This window comes from Pyxicephalus adspersus, chromosome 6, assembly GCF_032062135.1.
Source record: "Pyxicephalus adspersus chromosome 6, UCB_Pads_2.0, whole genome shotgun sequence".
Lineage (NCBI taxonomy): Eukaryota > Metazoa > Chordata > Amphibia > Anura > Pyxicephalidae > Pyxicephalus > Pyxicephalus adspersus.
This window is the reverse complement of record NC_092863.1, coordinates 97,302,365-97,324,345: the sequence shown is the minus strand read 5'-3', so window position 1 is coordinate 97,324,345 and position 21,981 is coordinate 97,302,365. Positions and strand designations below refer to the sequence as shown.

At 37.6% G+C, this 21,981-nt stretch overlaps 1 protein-coding gene across 1 annotated transcript in view; it reads right to left on the bottom strand.

Annotated features, from left to right (window-relative positions):
• The window catches only part of ITGA1 (integrin subunit alpha 1), a 77,306-nt gene that overhangs the window by 37,535 nt on the left and 17,790 nt on the right, over positions 1-21,981 (bottom strand). The window contains exons 2-7 of the mRNA XM_072416688.1: positions 14,359-14,479; positions 11,606-11,718; positions 11,432-11,520; positions 10,360-10,474; positions 8,158-8,285; positions 6,571-6,719 (exon numbers count right to left, since the gene is read on the bottom strand). Coding sequence (XP_072272789.1) covers positions 6,571-6,719; positions 8,158-8,285; positions 10,360-10,474; positions 11,432-11,520; positions 11,606-11,718; positions 14,359-14,479 — 715 coding nt within the window. The remainder of the gene's footprint in view (positions 1-6,570; positions 6,720-8,157; positions 8,286-10,359; positions 10,475-11,431; positions 11,521-11,605; positions 11,719-14,358; positions 14,480-21,981) is intronic.

The following is a 21,981-nucleotide window of genomic DNA, read 5'->3' as shown; positions in this document are numbered from 1 at the left end:
AAGGACAGGACGAAGCGACGAAAATGGTGGCGCACCGGCTTGTGGAAGAATGCCAGGATTAGGCGGGGCGCGACGGAAGAGATCCGGATGGATCGGACTGCCGTGCAGGATTGAAGGTAAGTGTATTTTTTTGTTTTAGGCACTTTTGGGTTTAGTTCCTCTTTCAGATATATTTATATTTATTTATGTACTGCCATTATATGCTGTCCCTGAAAACCTAAATGTACAGCTTTTAACTATCCCCAAACTGCGATTTATTGTCTTCCAAAGCCATGTGTAAGGGTTCCATTTGTTGGCTGTATCCAATTGCTTTTAATTTCCTGCATTACCCCTACAACTTTTAGTGCTTCCCATGCATTTTAGGGGATTAGTTTGACCAGAAATGGTCCCTAATAGACCTAAATGCAATTTAATATTCAGATCTATGAAACCTCTGGAGGGATTAACGAATGCTCGAAAGCAAAGGTGAGTGAGGTTTTTGCCTTTTTGCAACAGATTGACCTTCATATTTTTTCAAAGGGCCAACAGGGCTCAAACTGAAATCCCAGCTCCTAATTTTTATGGCCACACCCCAAAAGTTTCATCAATATAATGTGAACTTTTATCTAGTAGTAATTAGTCACACTAAGTGGACTTGTTCTTGATTGATAATGTAAAGTAATGATAGTGTTCCATGACAATGTTAAAGATGTTTCACAGATTTCCAAGCTGCTTCTTCTGAAGCTAAAAAATGTCTCCAACATTACAAGAACAAGCCCAGTTTATGTGACTAACTAGTACTATGATCTAGACACATGGGAAACCTTTACAATGTGAGCCTTTGAAAGCCTTTGTCCAGGAAGGAAAACCAAGAGTTTCTCTGTGTTATTGAACTGATGAGGTCCTATTTCTATCCATAGCACATTTATTTAGATATGTAGGCAGGGGGAATAAAACAATGAAATGAACATACTTTACAGTATAGGTCTGGCCAAAATAATAACAATACAATACAATACAAAAGTACAGCATTTTTTTGGTATGCAAGAAATTCAATGAGCCTGAATTATTAAAGCTCTCCAAGACTGTGGAAGATAGAAAATCATGGGAGAACTTGGGTGATCCAGCACAGGATACTTTGAAAACCTTTTGCTATTAGTTGGCAAATATTTTCAGTGCTGGACCAGGTCTATTCCATGACGGATCACCCAGGTTCTCCCATGATGGTCTATCTTCTCCAGTCTTGGAGAACTTTAATAAATTAGGCTCAATGACTTCAGAACTTTCATTAGTGGGATGACAACACAATATCAACACAATAACAAAAGGTGCCCTATGTAGGCTACCTAATGTCTCCTTCGGTGGAAGGGAGAAGGGGTGACACACTTGCTTGGGATTCAGTGCACACAAGTTGTTGTCATCTCAGTACAGGAATTATTTACTGTTTCAGAAGCCTTGTTTTCAGCTTTAAAAGTACATGGGATGGTCACAGTTGCATGTGCATGCTGGGCTTCCTGTTTAGTAACACAGCCCAGCTGTTGTGGTGCTTTAGTCCTATGTTCTTTTTCAGCTTGTGAGGGATTAACTTCAAACACACTCTCAGTAGCGAGGTATTTTAGACAGCTCCAATTTCAGGGCACTCGGCCCACTTTTATTCAGAAACCAAAACTAAATCACCGAAGTTTTTTTTTCTCAGGGAATCAAAGTCATCACAGTATTACAGGAAAAAAAACTTACAAACTTACTAACAAATTTACCCTCCTGGCTTACTCTCTGACACTTTTCAGAGCTATTGGTTCTGCAGACTTAAACCTTGGGAGACCTTCTGGGCTTTTCCAGCATACAGGCTGTGGAGAGCCTGACCCACCTGGCCTCAGGGTGCAACTCCCCCAGTCTTAAAGACTTGCTCCTTTTTATGAATGGCCAGGTACTCCAGAGCCATCCTCACTTTCTGTTCTGGGAAAGAGAAGAGTGCCTGGCCCTCCCTTTCCCTCTAGGACACTCCAGGCATGGATCCAAAAAATAAAGTCTGCAAACCTGCAGCAACCCAATGTCCCTATTCACCTTTCCAGGTGAGACTGAGGTAGATGATGCTAAATATCCCCCACATTTTGCAGCACATATTTCATTCTACTTCAAGCTATATAAAATGTTATAGCTATTCACACAAACAATACATTCCCTAGGTGGCTTATGCTGACATTGGCTTTCTCACAGTTGTTTCTCACAACAAAGATGTAATTCTAGAGCCAGTTCCAGACAAATCCATGCAAACAATAAAACCATAAAAAAAGGACAATAGGCAAACGATGTAAAGAATCTCATTTTCAGTTTCAGGAAATCTTTAGATGACATGTGATACTCACTAAAAGTCATTTTAAAGTCCTGCGGCATAATCTCAAAGTTTCCAGTTGGTGGTAACTATAAAAAGGAAATATTGTATACTGTATATTGTCGAAGAATGTAAATATACCATGCATCTGTCTGGAATCAGTCATTCCATGAAGTGAAATCCAATTAGCTGTCTTTGCATTCCAGGATGACAAGCCATATAGCACACATCATAATTCAGCGGGAACTGTTAAGTTTCCATATTCGGCTATGTGCTCGTTACAAGATCCACTATGCTATATTTAGTTTACTTTGCTTCTGTTCTAGACTTTTTGTGTTTATCTGAAATACAAAGTTTAAGTGGATATATGGTTTTCCATGCAGTTACAGAGCTTAGGAGCAGCATTCAGTGAATTCACAAAGTGGTGCCAAAAGACTTTTGGCTTTTAGGCCATGCTCCTCAATATAAAGAGTCATTGTCCAACAATCACATTTTAGACATAATGCTCTGTGTGGGAAAATGTAGGGTTTTGTAAATCTATGTTTTTCTTTTAGGGATATCCTAGACTTGTAGTGAGCTGCAGAGTCCCCCAGTGAACAGGAGCAGATGGGAACCATTTTTTTGCACACAGCTACAGCAGAAAATGTTTTGGTACCCAAAAGCAACAAGTCTGTATATTAGACAGCAACAGTCAGTTCCTGAAGGTCATACTGGGAAGCCTAAAGATCTGAATGATTTTGCCAAAGGCCAAATTTTGATAGCTAGTGGACTAGGTCATGCATCTCAAAGTGGCAGGTCTTCTATTCTGTTCTTGGTAAGCAATGGTTAGAATCTATCAAAACTGTCCCAAGGAAGGACAATTGGTAAACCAGCAAGACTAATTGATAAATGTGAATGGGAGGCTAGTCCATCTGGGCCAATCCCACAGGAGATTTACCAAGTTACTGTAGCACGCTCAATGCATAGCTAGTTAATCTGAGTGCCCATATTGACCATAATTTGCATTTGATAGAGCTTACAATGGGTACATGAGCATAAGAACTAATTTAAAGAACAAGATGATGACCTGGTCCAATGAATCTATTATATGGTATTATTGGTATATGGTATTATTGTTTTGACTAATTAGTATATTAAGCACAGCCCTTGCTACGATGTCCTGTTCTATCATCCAGCACCCATTCTTCTAGGCTGAATAGCACACAACAATATTCATACCACTTATTCCATTCTTCGTGTCCCACTTTTGAATGATACACCACCTGAGGGTGTGTCATTGTGCAGCCTGGGCCTACAATGGAAAGCCACATGGACCCAAACTCACACATCATAATTCCAGCAAAGGCCTATGCTGGAAAAAGGTCCAACCTTAACTATCACTAAAGAAAATGAAAATGAACTCTGGGTTGTTATTGGAGCAATTTGAGGTTTCAACCATGTCAATTTTGATTTTTTTTAAAAATAAGTTTGGAGAGAAGGGGTTGGGTGGTGGTTGGGGGATAAGCAGACACTGGGGAGGTGAGGGACTGGAGTTTACAAATGCAGCCAAACTTTTTTCCTTAAGTTTGTATTTCTGACTCTATGCCAGAAGATTTCTCTCCACTTCTGTCTGAATCCTATTACCTGGAGAAAAATATAAGTAAACCTGCCTGATGACATTTTTCTCTTATGACATGTATAATATTGGGCATTATTCTAAATTAGAACAAAGAAATTCAAAGAAATCTATTTTTCACATTTGCCATTTTTTCATGATAAAAACATTCTAGGATTAGTTCCATTCCAATTACATTACAAGGAAAACCAAATAGTCATAGTTTATATTTGGCTCGAAGTGCTGCCATGAGAATTAATTCTTAAAATCACAGGGTTAGACATACAGTAATATTTTTTTTTTCTAGAGTACTAATGCAATAAATTCTGCTTCTATTCTGCAGATACTTATGTAGACCTTACTGCCACTAAAATAAATTACTGCTAAGTGAAAGAGTCTGAAATTCTTCGGATTTAAATTACCTTCAGCATCCCTTTACACTGGGTTAAGCAATTGTAAGAAACTAAACATACCATAAAAAATGGGTTACGACATTAATTTGATTTAAATCTTGCATACAAAACTGCAAGAAAAAAAATGAGAAACAAGATTTCTAGAAGTTGTATTTTAGAGAAGGTCTCGATTGTTTCCATGAGTGTGAGGAAGTAGTTTCGGGAAACTATGGTAAAGGGTTGTCGTGGTACAGAAAGTAGTACTGATATCATCATGTGAGCACCACTCTCTGTATAAGTAGGGTCCTCTCATTTCCTAGAAGAAATAAAGAGGAGGACTCCCTCATGTGATTGGCCTGAGGATGTCCTAAGTCATACAGTATGCAGCATCAATCGACCAAGAAGACTAAGGACTCGGATGTGAGACAATGATGCAGGGATCTCAGATAAAGCAGGGTGCCATAGATCAATCCTCAATGAGAGTGTCCTTATTACCAATAAATGTCCATGTTAATTGGCATCCCCTTCAGAAATCTTATTTTTTGCATTTATAGTTGGTCAACTGGTTTCTCCAGTTGTCTATACAGAGCCTACAACAAAATACCAAGTACCCCTACATTGGCCCTGTCCGTTACATTTTTTAGGATATTGTACATCTATAGGGATATTATATGATAGGCTTTCTCTTTATACAAACCAATGATTAAACTGTATAGGGTTTTATTGATCAAACCTGTTTGATGAACATGACTGCAATGGCTTAGAGTGTAAACCTCTTTTCCACAAAAGTGGACTTCACATTAACTGTCAAGGTTGACGGCTATTTAAAAGTGTCATAAAAGTGACCCTTCCTAATTTCCTTAGTGATGTGGCAAACGTCCTTAGGATGTTAAAAGTGGAATTTTAGAGTGAATTTAAAATATGGTGATATTGTTTCAGAATTCGAGGGGTATGTTGAGGTCTGGCTTTAAAGGCATCTGAGGCTGTAGGACACTCCAATGTACATTATATGGAGGAGGGTATTTCTTAACTATGGATGTTGCCACGGGTTCCCTAAGCAATGAGTAATTTGTAACTCTTAGGTCAGTTACTACTGACACCAATGATCTTTTTGGCTATCTGCAGGGGTGACATTTTTTCCACTGGCCCGTAATGTAAAAGGCATTCATCCCATTGACCAGCATACTAATATACTGTGAGCTGTGGCTATAGTATTTATGGCAGGGGTCCCACAAAAAACCTGAAAGTTACTTCAAGGGTTCTCCTGCGGTCAAAAGGTTAGGAAACACTAACCTAAGATAATACATTTATGTATGTGAGGGTGGGTAATGTGTGATATGGGTGTCGGATAATGTAAGTGGAACAATGGGTAAATAATGCAGACGTCGGGTCCAAAATAAGGTGCAGACTGGTATGAGGGACCTGGCGCATTGGACTAGAGCAGCCTCTCTCAACTTTTTTACCCTTGAGGAACTCTTTGAAGTAAATTTAGGATCTCAAATTGTTAAAAAAAAACTTTTTATTGGGGTCAATGGGAAAAAAGCCTTGTTAGTGGCGGCCAATGGAATGTCTCCTTACAATAGTGGCTATATTAACATCTCTATAAAACTTAAAAAAATGTTTAATGATGTAACTGGCTCTACCAAGTGGTGTTGAACCTATAACTATGAAGACATCATCAAATGAGATGTCAGTTAGTCACAGTTTGAGGAACTCCTCAGAGTATCTGGACCAGTGTTTCCCAACCAGGGTTCCTCCAGAGGTTGCTAGGGGTTCCTTGAGCAATTAGCAGTTTGTGACTCTCTGGACAGTTTAGGTGACACCAGTGGTCTTTTTGGCTATCTGTAAGGGTGACATTCTTCTACTGGCCAGAAACATAGGAGGCATTCTTCCTATTAACCACCACACTAATATACTGTTATATACTGGATATAGTAAATATTGCAGGGGTTCCCTGAGACCTTTTTTAATGGATTCCCTGAGATTTTTTTAATGGATTCCCCTATGTTAAAAAGTTTAAAAAACCTGTAGAAACGCTGGGGTCCCACAGAACCCTGCTTAAGAATGGCTGGGCTAGATGGTTGTAGGCACTTGGGTTGTTGAATGTGTGATGGAACTGAGGTGTATGTGATTTTTAAGATTACTGATTGCACCAGTGTCCTGCATTCATGATTTTCTATTACTGTTGTAAGAAAACAACATTTTCAGTGTTTTGACCTTTGGATCCAACTATTTTTAGAACCAACAAATGAAAGATGTTTTTCTTAACATACCTTGCTCTTTCAATACCAAGAGCTGTAAGCGTCAAATTGCCTTTTAGTTGTCTTATCTTGCTGGCTGCCTCCAGTGCACTCTCTGTGGAAGAGTGTGTGTTCAGATTGAATTCATGAGTCACACGTTCTCCATACTGAACAATGCCAACCTTGAAAAATAAAACACTCAAAAAATTATCTCATCAAAATAGGTCGGTCCTTAAACTCTACCTAAGTTTTGGATAAATAATGGCAGGTTCAGATACCTACTAAAAAAACATATCTCTCTGAGAATCTAGTCGCCATATTAAACAACAAAAAGCTAGTTTTTTTTTTTTGCAAAAAATATCTAAAAAATTAGAGAAAACACATCTCAGTATTTCATGTTAATTACATAATAACATAGTAGGTTAGGTTGAAAAAAAGACATAAGTCCATTAAGTTCAACCACTAGGGAAAAAAACATATCCCAGATATAAAAGCCTATAGGACATAGTTGGTCCAGAGGAAGGCAAAAAAAAAACCCTGGTACAATTTGCTTCAACAAGGGAAAAAAATCCAGCTTTATATTAAAGCAATCTATAGTAGTTGCTGAAACTCCTTCCTGAGGGAGCCGATTCCACATTTTCACAGACCTTACAGTGAAGAATACCTTCCTTATCCGGAGCTTAAACTTCTTTTCCTCCAGACGCAAAGAGTGCCCTCTTGTTCTTTGTAATGATCTCAAAGTGAATAATGGGGAAGAGAGTTCTCTATATGAGATATTTATATACTTATACAGGGTGATCATATCCCCCTTATACGTCTCTTCTCAAGGGAGAATAGATTCAGTTCAGCTAATCTTTCCTCATAGCTGAGCTCCCCCATTCATTTTATTAATTTAGTTGCCCTTCCTTAATATTATTAATATTATTATAATTATTATTATTAATATTAATAAACAGGATTTATATAGCGCCAACATATTACGCAGCGCTGTACATTAAATAGGGATTGCAAATGACCGACTAATACAGACAGTGATACAGGAGGAGAGCTTTGTACAGGGGCAGGATAATGTCTCCATCTCTGCAGTCTATTCCTCTTTTATTACAAGAAAGTACTTTACTAGCTTTAGATATTGCAGCTTGGCATTGCATGCTGTTAATAAGTCTCCAGTTCTGAACCAGATCCATTCTAGATTTGCTGGAACACCCAGGTTCTCCCATGATTGTCTTTCTTCAGTTTGGAGAACTTTAATGAATCCTGTCCGTTGTGAATGTAAGTATTTAGCCTCCACATTCTAAAAGAAGACCTTATGGCAAGGAGATGATAGAGCGAGGCTGAAGGATAAAAAATGAAATTGGACTAAACAGAATTCATCGACAACTATCATTATCAATTATTTTTACATAGCAAGTCTGCAGTTGATTTCTACATTGCCTGGGGAAACAATTACGTTTTAGGTTTATATTAAAGGCAATCAACTATATATTTAATGAAGGTCGGTACAGTGCTATATTTTCTGCACACAAATATCCATGGACCACTAACCCCAATGCTAATCTTTTTGAATATTATAATGCCCACCTGCCATATTGGTATACCCATATAATAAAGCATGTTTACCTGAGTTTGTGTTGGGGAAATGACCATTTTGCTCAATAATTTTGTTAAAAAAGTGTTCACGCCATGCCAAGGGAACACACTGTTAGAACCATCAAGAACTATCACCAGATCCAACTGAGTGTTACATTCTGTAAAGGAATAACAGGAGGTTAAATCATTACACATATATATAGAGAGAGAGAGAGATAGGGAGAGATCAAAGATAATGTGCACCCAAGGCAATAATTTTACTGTTAGGTAGATACTAATGCATTAGACCTGTTTTATTAAAGCTCTCCAAGGCTGAGGAAAAAGAGTGGATCCTGGACCAGATCCATTCCAGGTTTGCTGGATCATCCATTCCAGCTTCAACGATGAAAGTGTATCCTATCCAGCCTTGGAGAGCTTTGTTAAATCAGGCCCATTGCATCCCCCTGTAGCTTCCTCTCCATTAGAGATTCCAGGGGACAGATCTTTTTACCCATCTCATTAGTTTTATATTCTGTAGTGAGCTGATCAAGACTCCCATGTCTGGCTTTATGATACAAATTTGGGAACCTTGGTAGGCAAAATGCCTTGCCTTCAAAGTATTTTTGACAAAGTTGAATAAACCTACCTAACCCTATTTTAACAAATCTCCAAAGGTGGATCAAAAATTTCTTTAAATTTTTATATATTCTCAATGTAAGCGGCATGAAAAAAAGCTAAGATGTAACCATCACCTTCGTTATCCCAATGTGGAAGCATGACAGTGGCAGTATCATGCTTTATAGTTGCTATTCTTTAGCTGGAACTGGGGCTTTAGTCAAGGTGGAGGAGGAATTATGAATAGTTCCATATACTGTTCACTTTTGGTCCAAAACTTTCAGGCGTTTGCAAGAAAGTTGAAGATGAGGAATTTCACCTTTCAACAACATTGACGCCAAGCATACATCCAAATCAACAAACGAATGACTTCATCTAAAGAAAATTTAAATTTTGGAATGGCCCAGCCAGGGTCTAAACCTAAATCCAATAGAAAATGTGTGGGGTGACCTGAAGAGTGCTGAGAACTTGAAATGCCCCCACAATTGCAAGTTAGAGTGGGCAAATAATGCCAAGTCAACATATGCCATGCTGATAGACTCCAGCCCAAGAAGATTGAACACAGTGATTAAATCAAAAGCTGCTATAAACAATTAGTTTAATGGTGTGCAAACTTATGCAACTGGCTTATTGAAAGTTTTTTAAATTTTTTTTTTCCCAGCAGATTTGTTTTTCAATTGAATTGTACAGGCTATATAGGTCACATTCAAGGTGGAAAAAGTTTTAAAATGATTTATTGTGGTCCCATTTTTACTATTGGTTTTCCATGGCACTGTACATAGTAAGCACCAAACAAAGGTGTCAAATCTAAGCTGACTACATAACAGTGATAGGAAATATATTATTAAACTTATAATATTCTTCCTCTATGCAGATAGGATAAAGTTGTTCAGAAATCTATAAATCACCATTTGTTAGGCGTTTTTCTTCTGTAAGACTCAAAGGACATAGTATATTTCATTCTTCCCATTGGCCACAACCTCAGGATCAATGTGATGCCTTTGCTAGATGTGCCGGATTTAAGATTTTAAGTATATATATATATGTATAGTAGACTTTGGACAATCCGGGTTTAGTAATGGCATTTTGAAACATGGATTGCTCAATTTCCAAGTTAGGATCTGATTTTAGAATCAGTTCTGATTGGAACTATCCCACCACCACTAATGTAAACATAGACGTTCCCCAAAAATACCTGAGGACTATTTTTTTACCCACAGACAAGGAAAACATACAAACTCCATGTAGATAAGGACCTGCCCAGGCAGTTTTGGCAAGCTCAGTAGATTATTTTAAAAACAGCTAGATGTATTCCTAAATACAGTCAGAATAAATCTGATCTGAATCTAGATTTTGTAGTATATCAGACACGGAATATCCAACTGGGGATCAGGAGGGAATATTTTTACTATCTTGGAGTAGGTTGGCTCATTAGTTATAGAGTTTTCTGCCTTCCTCTGGATCAATTGTGAATGTTTTCTAAATGGAATATGCAGGATGTCCAATATATGTGGATCGTATTTATGTATTTTTTTCTGAATAAACTTGTGTCCTTTGACAACCTAATTATATAACTCAGACCTGTGCTACCTAACATGTTAAAAAATGCCCAAATTTTAAAACAGGAATATACTGTACCTTGCACTCCTGGGGCGATAGAGTTTATAACTTGAAATTTAGAACTGACGTTTGAACAAATTCCAGTTGTGTAGTGGAGACTCCCACACCTGTATGCATACAGAGGTCCACAGGCCTTCAAGAACAGAGAAATTGACTTAGTGTTCCATCAAATTATATATTCCATACATGCATTAGGTGTTGGATGATTATCAACTAGGTGCTATTTTTATTTCTTAGTTTTGGATAAAGAAAAGAAAGGTTCAAATCCCTATGCCAGGAATGACAAGTAAGAGTAAGCAGAGCATAGGTGTGCTAAGACAGACTCAGAACAAACTTCTAGGGCTAATTGCATTACTAATGGCCCATTGCTATAATGAGACCCCAATGGCCTATAGGAATATGCAGGAGGCAAGAAGGGACGGCCAAAATGTCCTGGTGATTGGCAGCAGTTTTTGTATAATTTTTAATAATATTTCCCATGACAGCATTTTTACAATACACTTATTTCTATATGAATGCTGCTTGCAGAACTTTTAAGTGTCATTCACCTTTAATTGGTATCAATAGCACAATAAAGATAATTCTTGGAAACCACAGCAAACAGAGACTGGTCATAGAAATCAATCAATGGGCTGAAGTGCAATATTGGCACCATAACCTGCAGGTATTTCATGGCAACCTATTTTTTTTGTCCATAGGTATAATGTGATGCATTTTGCTACCATACTCTATATGTCATCAATTGGCTGGTTCTAAAAGTCAAAAAGAGGAAGAAGACAGCCACTGATGACATAAATAAAAAATCATGGAGTGAACAGAACTATGGGGTGTACTGTTTCTGTACTGCTGGGTATCGTAATAAGTCTATATGGTTTTGGTAATTTTACCCGCGAGTCTATACCAAGTACTAACAGATTTTTAGTACATTGCGCTGATGCATTGCACCCTTGTAGGGTTTCTCATGTGATAAGCAAGTCCTTCCTATGTTCATACCTAGCCCTATCTATCTATTAAGCCAGTTCTTTTGCTTTGGTATGAACTTTAGAAATTAATAAAAGATGAGTCAAAATAATGCCAACATTAGTCTTACCATAAATCCACCCTTAGGATTTGTGACCAATGTAGACCCCATGGTCATATTTTCTTTCACCTCTGTAACATTGGCAATGGTGGTATATCCTAAAAGGAAGAACTTAAGTTGAAGTATTGCTGGTATTATGTCATATAACTCTTATTTATCTAATAATAAAGTGGTTCAGCTTACTTGGCAAGTCGATCTTCTTGCATTTTGATTCCCCTGCGATGTTCACTGGACATTTATACACATCACCTGTTTTGCGAGCTGGTTGTCCTTCCAATGGTGAACCAATTAGCACCCTGAAAATCAAAATATTGCCACTATAAACAATAGAAAACCCTTTCATACTCAATACATCAACCCATAGTTCCACAGCATCGTGGTATAGTAAATAATTGTAAGTGTAGATGATTTTTTCTATTTTTATGATAGTACATTAAAGTTATTATCAAAGACAAACTGAGTGTAGCTTTGTATTTATAACTCATAGTGTATCGATACATTATTAGTATTTTTTTTAATTGTGATCAATGTAAGTACCTGAATTTGACTTGGTTTTAGCCTCTAATCAGCAGCACTCCATGAAGATGGCAGGACCAAAGATTTTTACACACGTCAGCTGATTCTTGCCCAACAGGAATGATTGGGCTCGTCTTAGGAGAGAATATGACATGTGTACAGAGGTCACCCGACGTTGTTCATGGATCTGTCCTGACAACCTCAAAGCAAGTCAATGAAGAAGAGCACTACTCGCTTGTTCTCTTCCCCTTCATATAATACAATGGCGCTGTGTATGCAACACTCCCTCGTTCATCTGTTACTCTTTTGTTGCTGGAAGCAATCAGGAAAGATTGTTTTGGGCAACACATATTGAATATTTGTATGTTGCTAGTCATGTGTGATGCAATGCTAATGTGATAACAAGAAACAAGCCCAAACAAGGAGAAAGTAGAGAGAAAAGAGCTGAACTCATTAGTCTGCTGCTTCTCCTTTTACTATCCAGTCACACCCTAGGCACACAACAGGACATGAAAGTGTTACTTAAATGCAGGGGTAATAATAGGGTCTTGCAGAGTTGTGTGGAAGAGCAGTGTAATCCTTAGGTAAGGACAGACATATAAATACAAAGCCTTTGGCAGATAAAAGCCTATATATATATGTAATTGATTTGTTCCTTTCGCTGTTTGCTTGGAATTCACCTAAAAGTATTAGAGCTTATAGTATACAAATATGGTGCAGACATCAAAATGCTAGTTGCCTTACCAGCATGCTGGTACCTTGGTTTTAATACTGTGTTACTAATCTGGATTAAATATGGAGTTCAGGAAAGTCACAAAAAAACTGGTAAAATGTATGTAAACCCAAAATCAAACAAGATGCTTTCCAATATTGGTTGGACAAAACCTATGGAGGTCTATCCATAAAACAATGAATCAGCCATTCACCAAAGATTCCTAGTGGAAAATCCAGTAGGTCCAAATGACCTAGAAGAAGAAGCCAGCCACTGATGATGTGTTCAGTATAATGGCAGTATGGGATCCTAACACATGGCGCCTGATTTAATAAATCAGGCGCCATGTGTTAGGATCCCATACTGCCATTACAAGGCTCTCCAAGGCTGGAGAGAATACACTTTCACCAGTGAAGCTAGGTGATCAAGCAAACCTGGAATGGATTTCTTCAATGTCATTTGCTTTTTGCTAGCAAATGCTTTGAATCCTGGACCAGATCCATCCCAGGTTTGTTGGATTACCCAGCTTCACTGCTGAAAGTGTATCCACTCCAGCCTTGGAGAGTTTTAATAAATCAGGGCCATGGAGTAGACATAGCAATGAGAGGTGAAATTTTACTACTGGAAATGGTAGAAAGATTTTTTTTTTAATTTTTGGAAAATTACAATTTAGTTATACACTACTTAAATAACAGGTGAAAAGGAGGAGGTCTACATAGGTGTTTTACAACTTTCTAATAATGTATTGTACCATTGCGGGGCTTCCGGTGTGGAAGGCAAGTCTTCCTTATATTAGGTATTTGTTCATATCTGGATTTATCTATCTGGTAATCCAGTTTTTTTTTGCTTTGGTGCATACTATAGAAATGAATAAAGGGTGATGGATTAGCTGGCAATTGATCCTTTACCAAAGAATGTGGTGTGAACATCAGATTCACTGCTTTATAAATTGATCCCTTTGAGAAGATTTTCGGACATCTTCTGCTGATTCCAACCAATAACAATGTCTATGATAAACCCAGGCAGTATGATGACACAAATGACTGCAGCCCTAGGCTATGACTTCTTGAGACCACAAGAAATAGTTGGGTGTTATCCAACCAGGGTGCCTTAAGCAGGACATGAGGAAGAAAAAAGCAGCATGGAAAATAAATGTTCATTTCCAAGATAATTACCGGTAGATTACATCAAGTTAAAAACATATACAGGAGTTGGGCTTTATGCCCTTTATTATCATGAGATATTAAAGAATCCTCCACCTCATCACGGTCATTGAGAACACAGTTCTGTACAATATAATAAGCATTAGTTAAATATTTCCAACAAAATGTGCAAGCTTAGCACTTATCATTGTGGCCCGACCATGAGAAATTTATATAGGTTGTTTATCAAGTTCTATCTTTGCCTATGGTCCATTGACCCACAGCAGTGGTCTACTTGGGAAATTGTCTTCTATTTTTTAGCATAAACCATGCGTTAGTCAAATGCTGCTTAGATGTTAAAAGGGAATGAATAAACTGAAAGATCACATTCAGGGAAGGTCTACCCCAGAGTCTGTGTGTATGTCCATAAATGCAATGGTTGGTATAGTAAATCTGGAGAAAATAAAGTAAAAACATTGTTCTGGGTTACTAGGTAGGAAGTAGTTGTGGTCAGATCATTCTGACTCAGTAAAGAAAAACCATGACAACGCATCCGTCTACTTTACCATTTTCCTTCCTCGTTTTCGAACTGCTGAACGGTATAACCGAACATGTCATCCACAGAGCCGCTGAATGATAGTCCATTCTTCACATCCACATTGAAAGAATCTCCGCTCCTAAAAATAGCTGGAATTCCAAAAATACAGAACTTTCCGTTAATAATAATCATTACAATCTGATTTTTTTTTTATCAGGGTCATTTTTTAAAACAATCTGAAAGTTAAAATAATTGAAAATCTGTAAAATAATGGCATTGTTAGTTAGTTAAATTTTCTTCATTTTCTGCTAATCAGTTGAAAGGTTAACAATATTATTATTACACAGTATTTATATAGTGCCATCATATTACGCAGCACTGTACAAAGTCCATAGTCATGTCACTAACTGTCCCTCAAAGGAGCTCACAATCTAATGTCCCTACCATAGACATATGTCATTAATGTAGTCTAAGGTCAATTTTGAGGGAAAACCAATTACCCTTTCTGCATGTTTTTGGGATGTGGGAAGAAACCCACGCAGACAGGGGGAGAACCTGCAAACTCCATGCAGCTAGTGTCCTGGCCAAGATTTGAACCTGGGACCTAACACTGCAAAGGCCACCGTGCTGCTCTTAATTAAAATGTATGCAATGCCAGTGATGTCAAAACTTTTGATTTAGTTTTGGATAAAGCATGGAAGATAGAAAAACCTCTTCAGGTGTATTGTTGGTTATGTGTCCTCATGGTAAATTCACCCTCTTTATTGTTCCCGGAGACCTTTGTCTTCTGAAGAGAAAGTAATGACACCTCCAACATTTTCCAATTGTTACAAGGATTAAATGTAGAGGAAAATTCTTCAATAGGGACATTTATTCTGATGGCAGCTGTCTAACAAGGACATTCACTTGGTTTGCAAAAATTTTCACTTAACTGTTTGGGACTGAGAAATAAAATGACAAGGGGCTCTCAACCTTAAATTCTTTACATATTCTTTAAAAACAAACTTTGCTAAATCACATTATTTGAGCTTTGGGTGGTCATCAATACCCTGTTTCTTCTGAAACTCTATAAATTACATTTTCCATGTAGTAGGTTGTCTCCATCTATTTCACAATGGAAGCATTCTTGTTTACTACAATCTTGTGCTCTCTGGCATTATTATTTACTTTACATTATTATTCACACCAAATTCAGTGTACTTGTTGAAGATTAGATGTGACTTTTTAATTTGGATCCAGCACCTCCTACACTCCATTTCTTTTCCTATAGAGGCAAAGTCAGGCACTGACTATCCCTTATAGTTCACAATAACCATTGATATAAACCTATCTACAGGTAGTCCCCGGGTTACACACAAGATAGGGACTGTAGGTTTATTCTTAAGTTGAATTAAGTTCTAAAGCAAAAGCAAAAAACTTCATGGAGCCTAGACATTCATTGACTGGAGCAAGCCGTGCTTTGATATGCAAAAATAAACAACTGCAGAGTTTGTCTTGATCATTAGTTACGAGAGGTTACAGAAGGAGCTCACCACTGTAAGATCACCCACAACCTCAGCTGTGTTTAGCAAAAGATTTCTTCTGCAAGTCATGCAAACCACCCCCCCCCCCCCCATCAAGCCACCATCCTGTACACGAGCGAGCAGGGAAGCCCCATTCGTATCTAGGATTCATCCATATGTCGGACTATCTATATCTCTGAATAATTAAGTATTACTTTAAGAAATTAAGATTGTATTTATACCAATCACCATGAAAGTCAACCAAAACAACACTAGGCAGTAGTGTTGATGTTGGAATTCGGGTTGTCTCTATATTCGACCCGAATATGGCTGTTCGAATTCGGGTAGACCCGACCCAAAAAGCACGGGATTCGACAGCAAAAATTCTGGAGGAAAAAAAAATTGTTTTTTTTTTTTTTTTCTTAAATTATTTATTACGTATGTGTTTTTTTATTTTAAACTTGTTCTTTTTTTATTTTTTACAGGTTATCCGACAATGACATTATGAATCATAATGTCATTGTGGGATTCCTGGACCATGGGAACTTTGCGGTCACAGCTAATTGAAAGCAGGTGCGTTCCGATTTTGCTTGATGAATCAGCCTCACTATCTCTATTCATACCTATTCCTCTATTCCTCAGCCAATCAGGGAGCAGAGCAATTAGCGGAGCTTTACTATGCTGACAGCTCTGCTCCCCTGATTACTCCCGCAGTGCTAGAGGAGCTGTGACATGTATTCTGTATGTGTAATACATGTCACAGCTCCTCTAGCGCTGCAGGAGCGATCAAGGGAGCAGAGCTGTCAGCATAGTAAAGTTCTGCTGATTGCTCTGCTCCCTGATTGGCTGAGGAAAAGGAAATCCTGATGATGCTTGAGCTCTCATCAGGATTTCCTATTTCTCAGCCAATCACAGAGCACTAGGGATGAATGGGCACAAGTCTCCCCATTCATCTCTAGTGCTGAATGGCTGAGAAATATAAAACCTCAGCCAGAGCACTGGGGGTGAATGGAGAGGCTTGTCCTCATTTAACCCCTAGTGCCCTGCAATCCCTCACTGTCATCAGGATTTCCAGGGCTCTGTTCATTGCAACCCTGGAAATCCTCCTGTCATTGGGATAACCTGTAAAAAAAAAAAAAAAAAAAAGTTAAATTACACAAACACACACACATTTATAAAATAATTTTAAATTAAAGCCTTGTCCTATTTTTTACTTATATTTTAACCCTTTCAGGGAATGAGTAAGGGGATTTATGTACCCCTGTACTCATTCCCCAGGGTGGGGCGGTGGAGATCTGGGAGTCTCCTTATTAAAGGGGGCTTCCAGATTCCAAAGTCCTGCTAAAAATATTTATAAAGGCCCCCATTGTTTCAATAAAAGCTTTCATAAAAGCTTAAAAACGCTTGAAAAAGCCTTTATTGAGTTCAATGGAAGCGTTTTTCCGCGTTTATCCAGCGTTTTAATTTTTTAAATGTTGCAAGCAACGTTTAAGATAACGCCCAAAAGCGTGCCTGAAGGAAACGTCCTGGTGTAGATTAGCCCATGGGAATGCATGGGGACTTCAAACATGGGCTTTAAAAAGCCTCAGGTTAAACGCTGGGGAAACAGTCCGTGTAGACTAAAGCTGCATACACAGGTCCAATAATTATCGTTAGAAACGACTGACGAACGACCGCTGAACAACCGATTGGCCAAAAAAAAGTGACCAAGGATGCTGACGAACGAGGATTGTCGTTGGAAATGAACGACCACCACAGTGGATCTGATTGGCCGACGATCTTTCACTATCTATCGTGTGTACAGTATGGTGTTGTTCAGTCATTGTGCATGTTTCTGCGGTACACTTTCTCCTTTACATGTCCCTCCCTGCATCGTTCAAACGATTGTATCTAGCGTGTGGACGCTGTTGGTGGATTATATATGAACAATCATATTGTTCCAGCATGTACAGAATTGTGCACAATATGATTGTTCAAGTATAATCGTGCATATTCGTTGATCGGACGTAATCGTTCATTTTCTAACAATAATTATCGGAAGTGTGTACCTAGCTTTAGCCTAAAATAGATTTGACAGGTGCTCTTTAATCTTCATGTGAAGTACAGGGGTATGTATTAGTGTTATGTATCTTTTTATATTGTATCTTTTTATGTATCCTTTTACAATGTATCTTTTTACAATGTATCATTTATGTATCCTTTTATAATGTATCTTTTTACATCTGTTTGGAGGCTGTAGAAGCTCTACACAGTGTTTAAAAAATTTCGAATTTTTCCTCCCATTGACTTTAATGGTGTTCGAATTCGATGTTCGACCACCCGAATTCTTTTGCTATATTCGAGCGAATAGCTGCCGAATCGAATAGTGAGCTATTCGACCAACACTACCAGGCAGTCAGGAAGAAACACATATGTTTCCATAGCTGATCTCTTTTTAAAACTTCTTTTCCTTTAGATCTGAATGCAGATCAGAAGTTCTGATTTTTGATCAACTTCCTATGCTGCATGTTTGTTGAGAGTCAGTGACTCGTAAAATCTGTCAGTTAATTATTAAATATTATCCTTATATATCTAATTAATTCCAATAACATATGTGTTACTCTGAAAGCCCAACTCCAGTATCAGTGAAAACCCCCATTCTGGCTCCCCTTATGCCCCACACGGCACCCATATTTAGAATTTTATTTGTGGTCATTTATTTACCCCTGTCCTTTCCTCCTAGTACATAGCTGTGAGTTGGCTTCAAAGGTGTTTGCATGTTAGAATGAACTGGTATTGGAAAATGAAAGTTTATATCTACCAATGCTTTTTTAATACAGATAGGGACGGTGAATAAAATGGGTGCGCATTCATCATTCATCCAAAAAATAGTCCTGGAATCATCCAATAGAACATCTTCTGCTGATTCCAACCAACAACAATGTCTATGATAAACCCAGGCAGTATGATGACACAACTGACTATAGCCCTGGGCCACAGTCTATGACTTCTTGAGGCCACAAGAAATAGTTGGGTGTCATCCAACCAAAAGAAAAAAAGAAACCAACACAAGAAAATAGCAGCATGGAAAATAAATGGTAATTTGCAAGCTTCTATTTAGATTACATCAAGATAAAAACATATACAGGAGTTGGGCTGTATGCTTCCTTCTACGGACATCATGACATAATAAAGAATCCTCCACCTCATCAAGGACATTAAGAAGACAGTTCTGTACAATATAATAAGCATTAGTAAAACATTTCCAACAAAATGTGCAAGGTTAGCACTTATCATGGTGGCCCGACCACGAGAAATATATATAGGTTGTTTCTATCTTTGCCTATGGTCTATTGACCCACAGCCGTGGTCTACTTGAGAACGTGTCTTCTATTTTTTTTCAGTAGGAATTTAGTCCAAAGTAATTTTACATTTATAAGCTCGGGATTTGGGAATACATCCTCTGCCAGTCTTGTATATCTTTATCCCAATTTACTATAAATAGATGCTGCCTATTATGCATCTTCCACTCAAGACAGCACTGAAAATTCACATTCTAGGAATTCCACCCGGACGTTCTCAGTGCTTGTTCATGGAAAAACTTTTCTGTGACGCTAAACGAAGATCTGAGGAATACACAATGTTTCATTTTATTTACTATGAAGTCCCAAAACCCATATTTTGTTATGCCCTCCAATATGCAGAATTAAATTATAATAATATGGTGCATTTTAGGAAATTGTTTTTAAATACTAATTCTTGTATTTTACTAGGGAAGAACAACAAAGAGATGCAATGCTATTACTGATGCTAATACAGTGGCTCTTGCACACTGCATCTGAGTATCTGATAATATAAGATATAATTAATTCAACAAAAATTAAATGTTTATTATAAATACTTTTTTAATTATATCATAAGATTTACACTTAAAATAAAAAATACATTGATGTTCTCTTCATTTACCCCCAGCCTATTGATCAGACAAAAAGGAAAGGAGCTGACTGGTGGGCCCACCATGTATTCAGGTCAGATGTTTTTTGCCAGGGCATTTGTAAGCATCAAGAGCTAATTGGCCCTTGATACTACCTATCCCTTGGTACTATTTAATTGGCCCTTGGCTACCTCTACCTATCCTAGTGTCGGTGCTGCCATAACGAGGATCATCAAAGGCTGATGCCAAGTCATATTCAGTTACTTGCATTAAAAAAATCTTTCAATTAATTATTAAATACCTACCTTAAATACCTATGGGATCCACAAAACACAGGGCACACAATTATGCTAATACTGACTTATAGTAAGAGCTTTGGAAAGATGTTTTCTAGGTTCTGTATGTTCAATGAAATCTTCTTGGGACCTGTGATCTCAACTAAGTACAGGAATATGACTGAAACCCCCATAACTTTAATGCTGTCTGGCACAGGTGATTAAAAATCTATTTTCTGCATTGGTATTCCTATAGGTCCCCCACCTACTAGATTGTAAGCTCTTCGGGCAGGGTCCTCTCCTCCTATATCATTGTCTAGTCTATCATTTGCAATCCCTATTTAATGTACAGTGCTTCGTAATATGTTGGCGCTATATAAATCCTGTTTAATAATATAATATTAATAATAGGTCAGGTCAAGGATGAAAACATTTGCTAACAAATAGAAAGTTACTTTTAAAAACTTCATTCCAGGTTTGCTGGATCACCCAGCTTCACTGATGAATGTATATATATAAATATAGATAATGTATATATATATATATATATATATATATATATATATATATATATTTATATATATACATATTGGTATTACAGGTAGTCCCCTAGTTAAGGACATCTGACATACGGGCAACTCCTAGATACGAATGGGGTTTCCCTGCTCGCTCGTGTGCAGGACGGAGGCTTGATAGGGAGCGGGGGCGGTGTGCATGACTTGCAAAAGGAATCTTTTGCTAAACACAACTGAGGTTGTGGGTGATCTTAAGAGCTGAGCTCTTCTGCAACCGCTTGAAACTCTTTAATGACCATTACAAACTCTGCAGTTGTTTCTTTTTGCATATCAAAGCACAGCTTGCTCCAGAAGTTAATCAATGTCTAGGCTTTGACTTTTCAAAGGTTACAGGTATGTATGGGTAAGTATTTGAAAAGGTGACTAGATTCCCACCTGTTAGCTAGATATTAAATATAAACAGTCATATGCTTTTTTATATTATTTACCTGTCTCAATAATTAAAAACTTTTAAATTATAATGATTAGGTATAACAATACATATCTAGTCTTGTTCATTAAGTTAAAATTTATAGTTGAACATAAATTCCCTGATATAATAACACACATAATGTCTTGTGTTCAAAATAGCCCTCATTTTGACTATGAATTAAAAGCATCAGAACACATTTCTGGAATGTTTCATAGCAGCTCTGCTTTGTTACCAAAAGGTTAAAAGTCTCAGAAAAAGTCAATGAATGAACTTGGTCACAAAAGTCATCTTATTCTCCAGAAGAAACAGCTAATTGACCAGAACTCTGGGATGACTCAAAGACGATCATATTTAAAATGATTTTTTTACAACGTCCAACAAACAAATGTTTATTGTGTGGCCCAACTCTATGGAAAATTTGGAATATATTATTGCATGTAATGGATGTAGCTTAGTAGATTTGAACATTATGGTGCCTTTATGATTTATGTTATGTTATGTTATGATTAACATTAGGTGCCTTTTTAAAGTGGTGATCTGATGACCAAAATTGAAATTTGCTATCTTTATAATTCTTATTCCTAATTTTACAAAGACATATTTATAAAAGTAGAACCTGGTAGAGCACTCCTGGGTCAATCAAATTAGAAACTCTAATAACTTGAATGGTGTAACTGATAGAGATATTTGGAAGTAGAATACAGGGCTCATTCACTTCCACAATGACCATGTATACTACTCTTGTTTAATAATAATAATATATTTTCTTGTCATAAACTTGTCATATAGTAGCAGCCAGACGATGACAGATGTCATCATTTGAAGGCCACATTACCTGATTCCAAACTTACGTAACTTCGAAGGGTAAAGTAGGCCACTGGACAATACCTGCTGTCATTTTTCGGTGGCTGGTTTGGCTGAGCCCTAAAATGTCTATCATTGACAGGTAGGCTGCTGGACAATGACAGCTATCA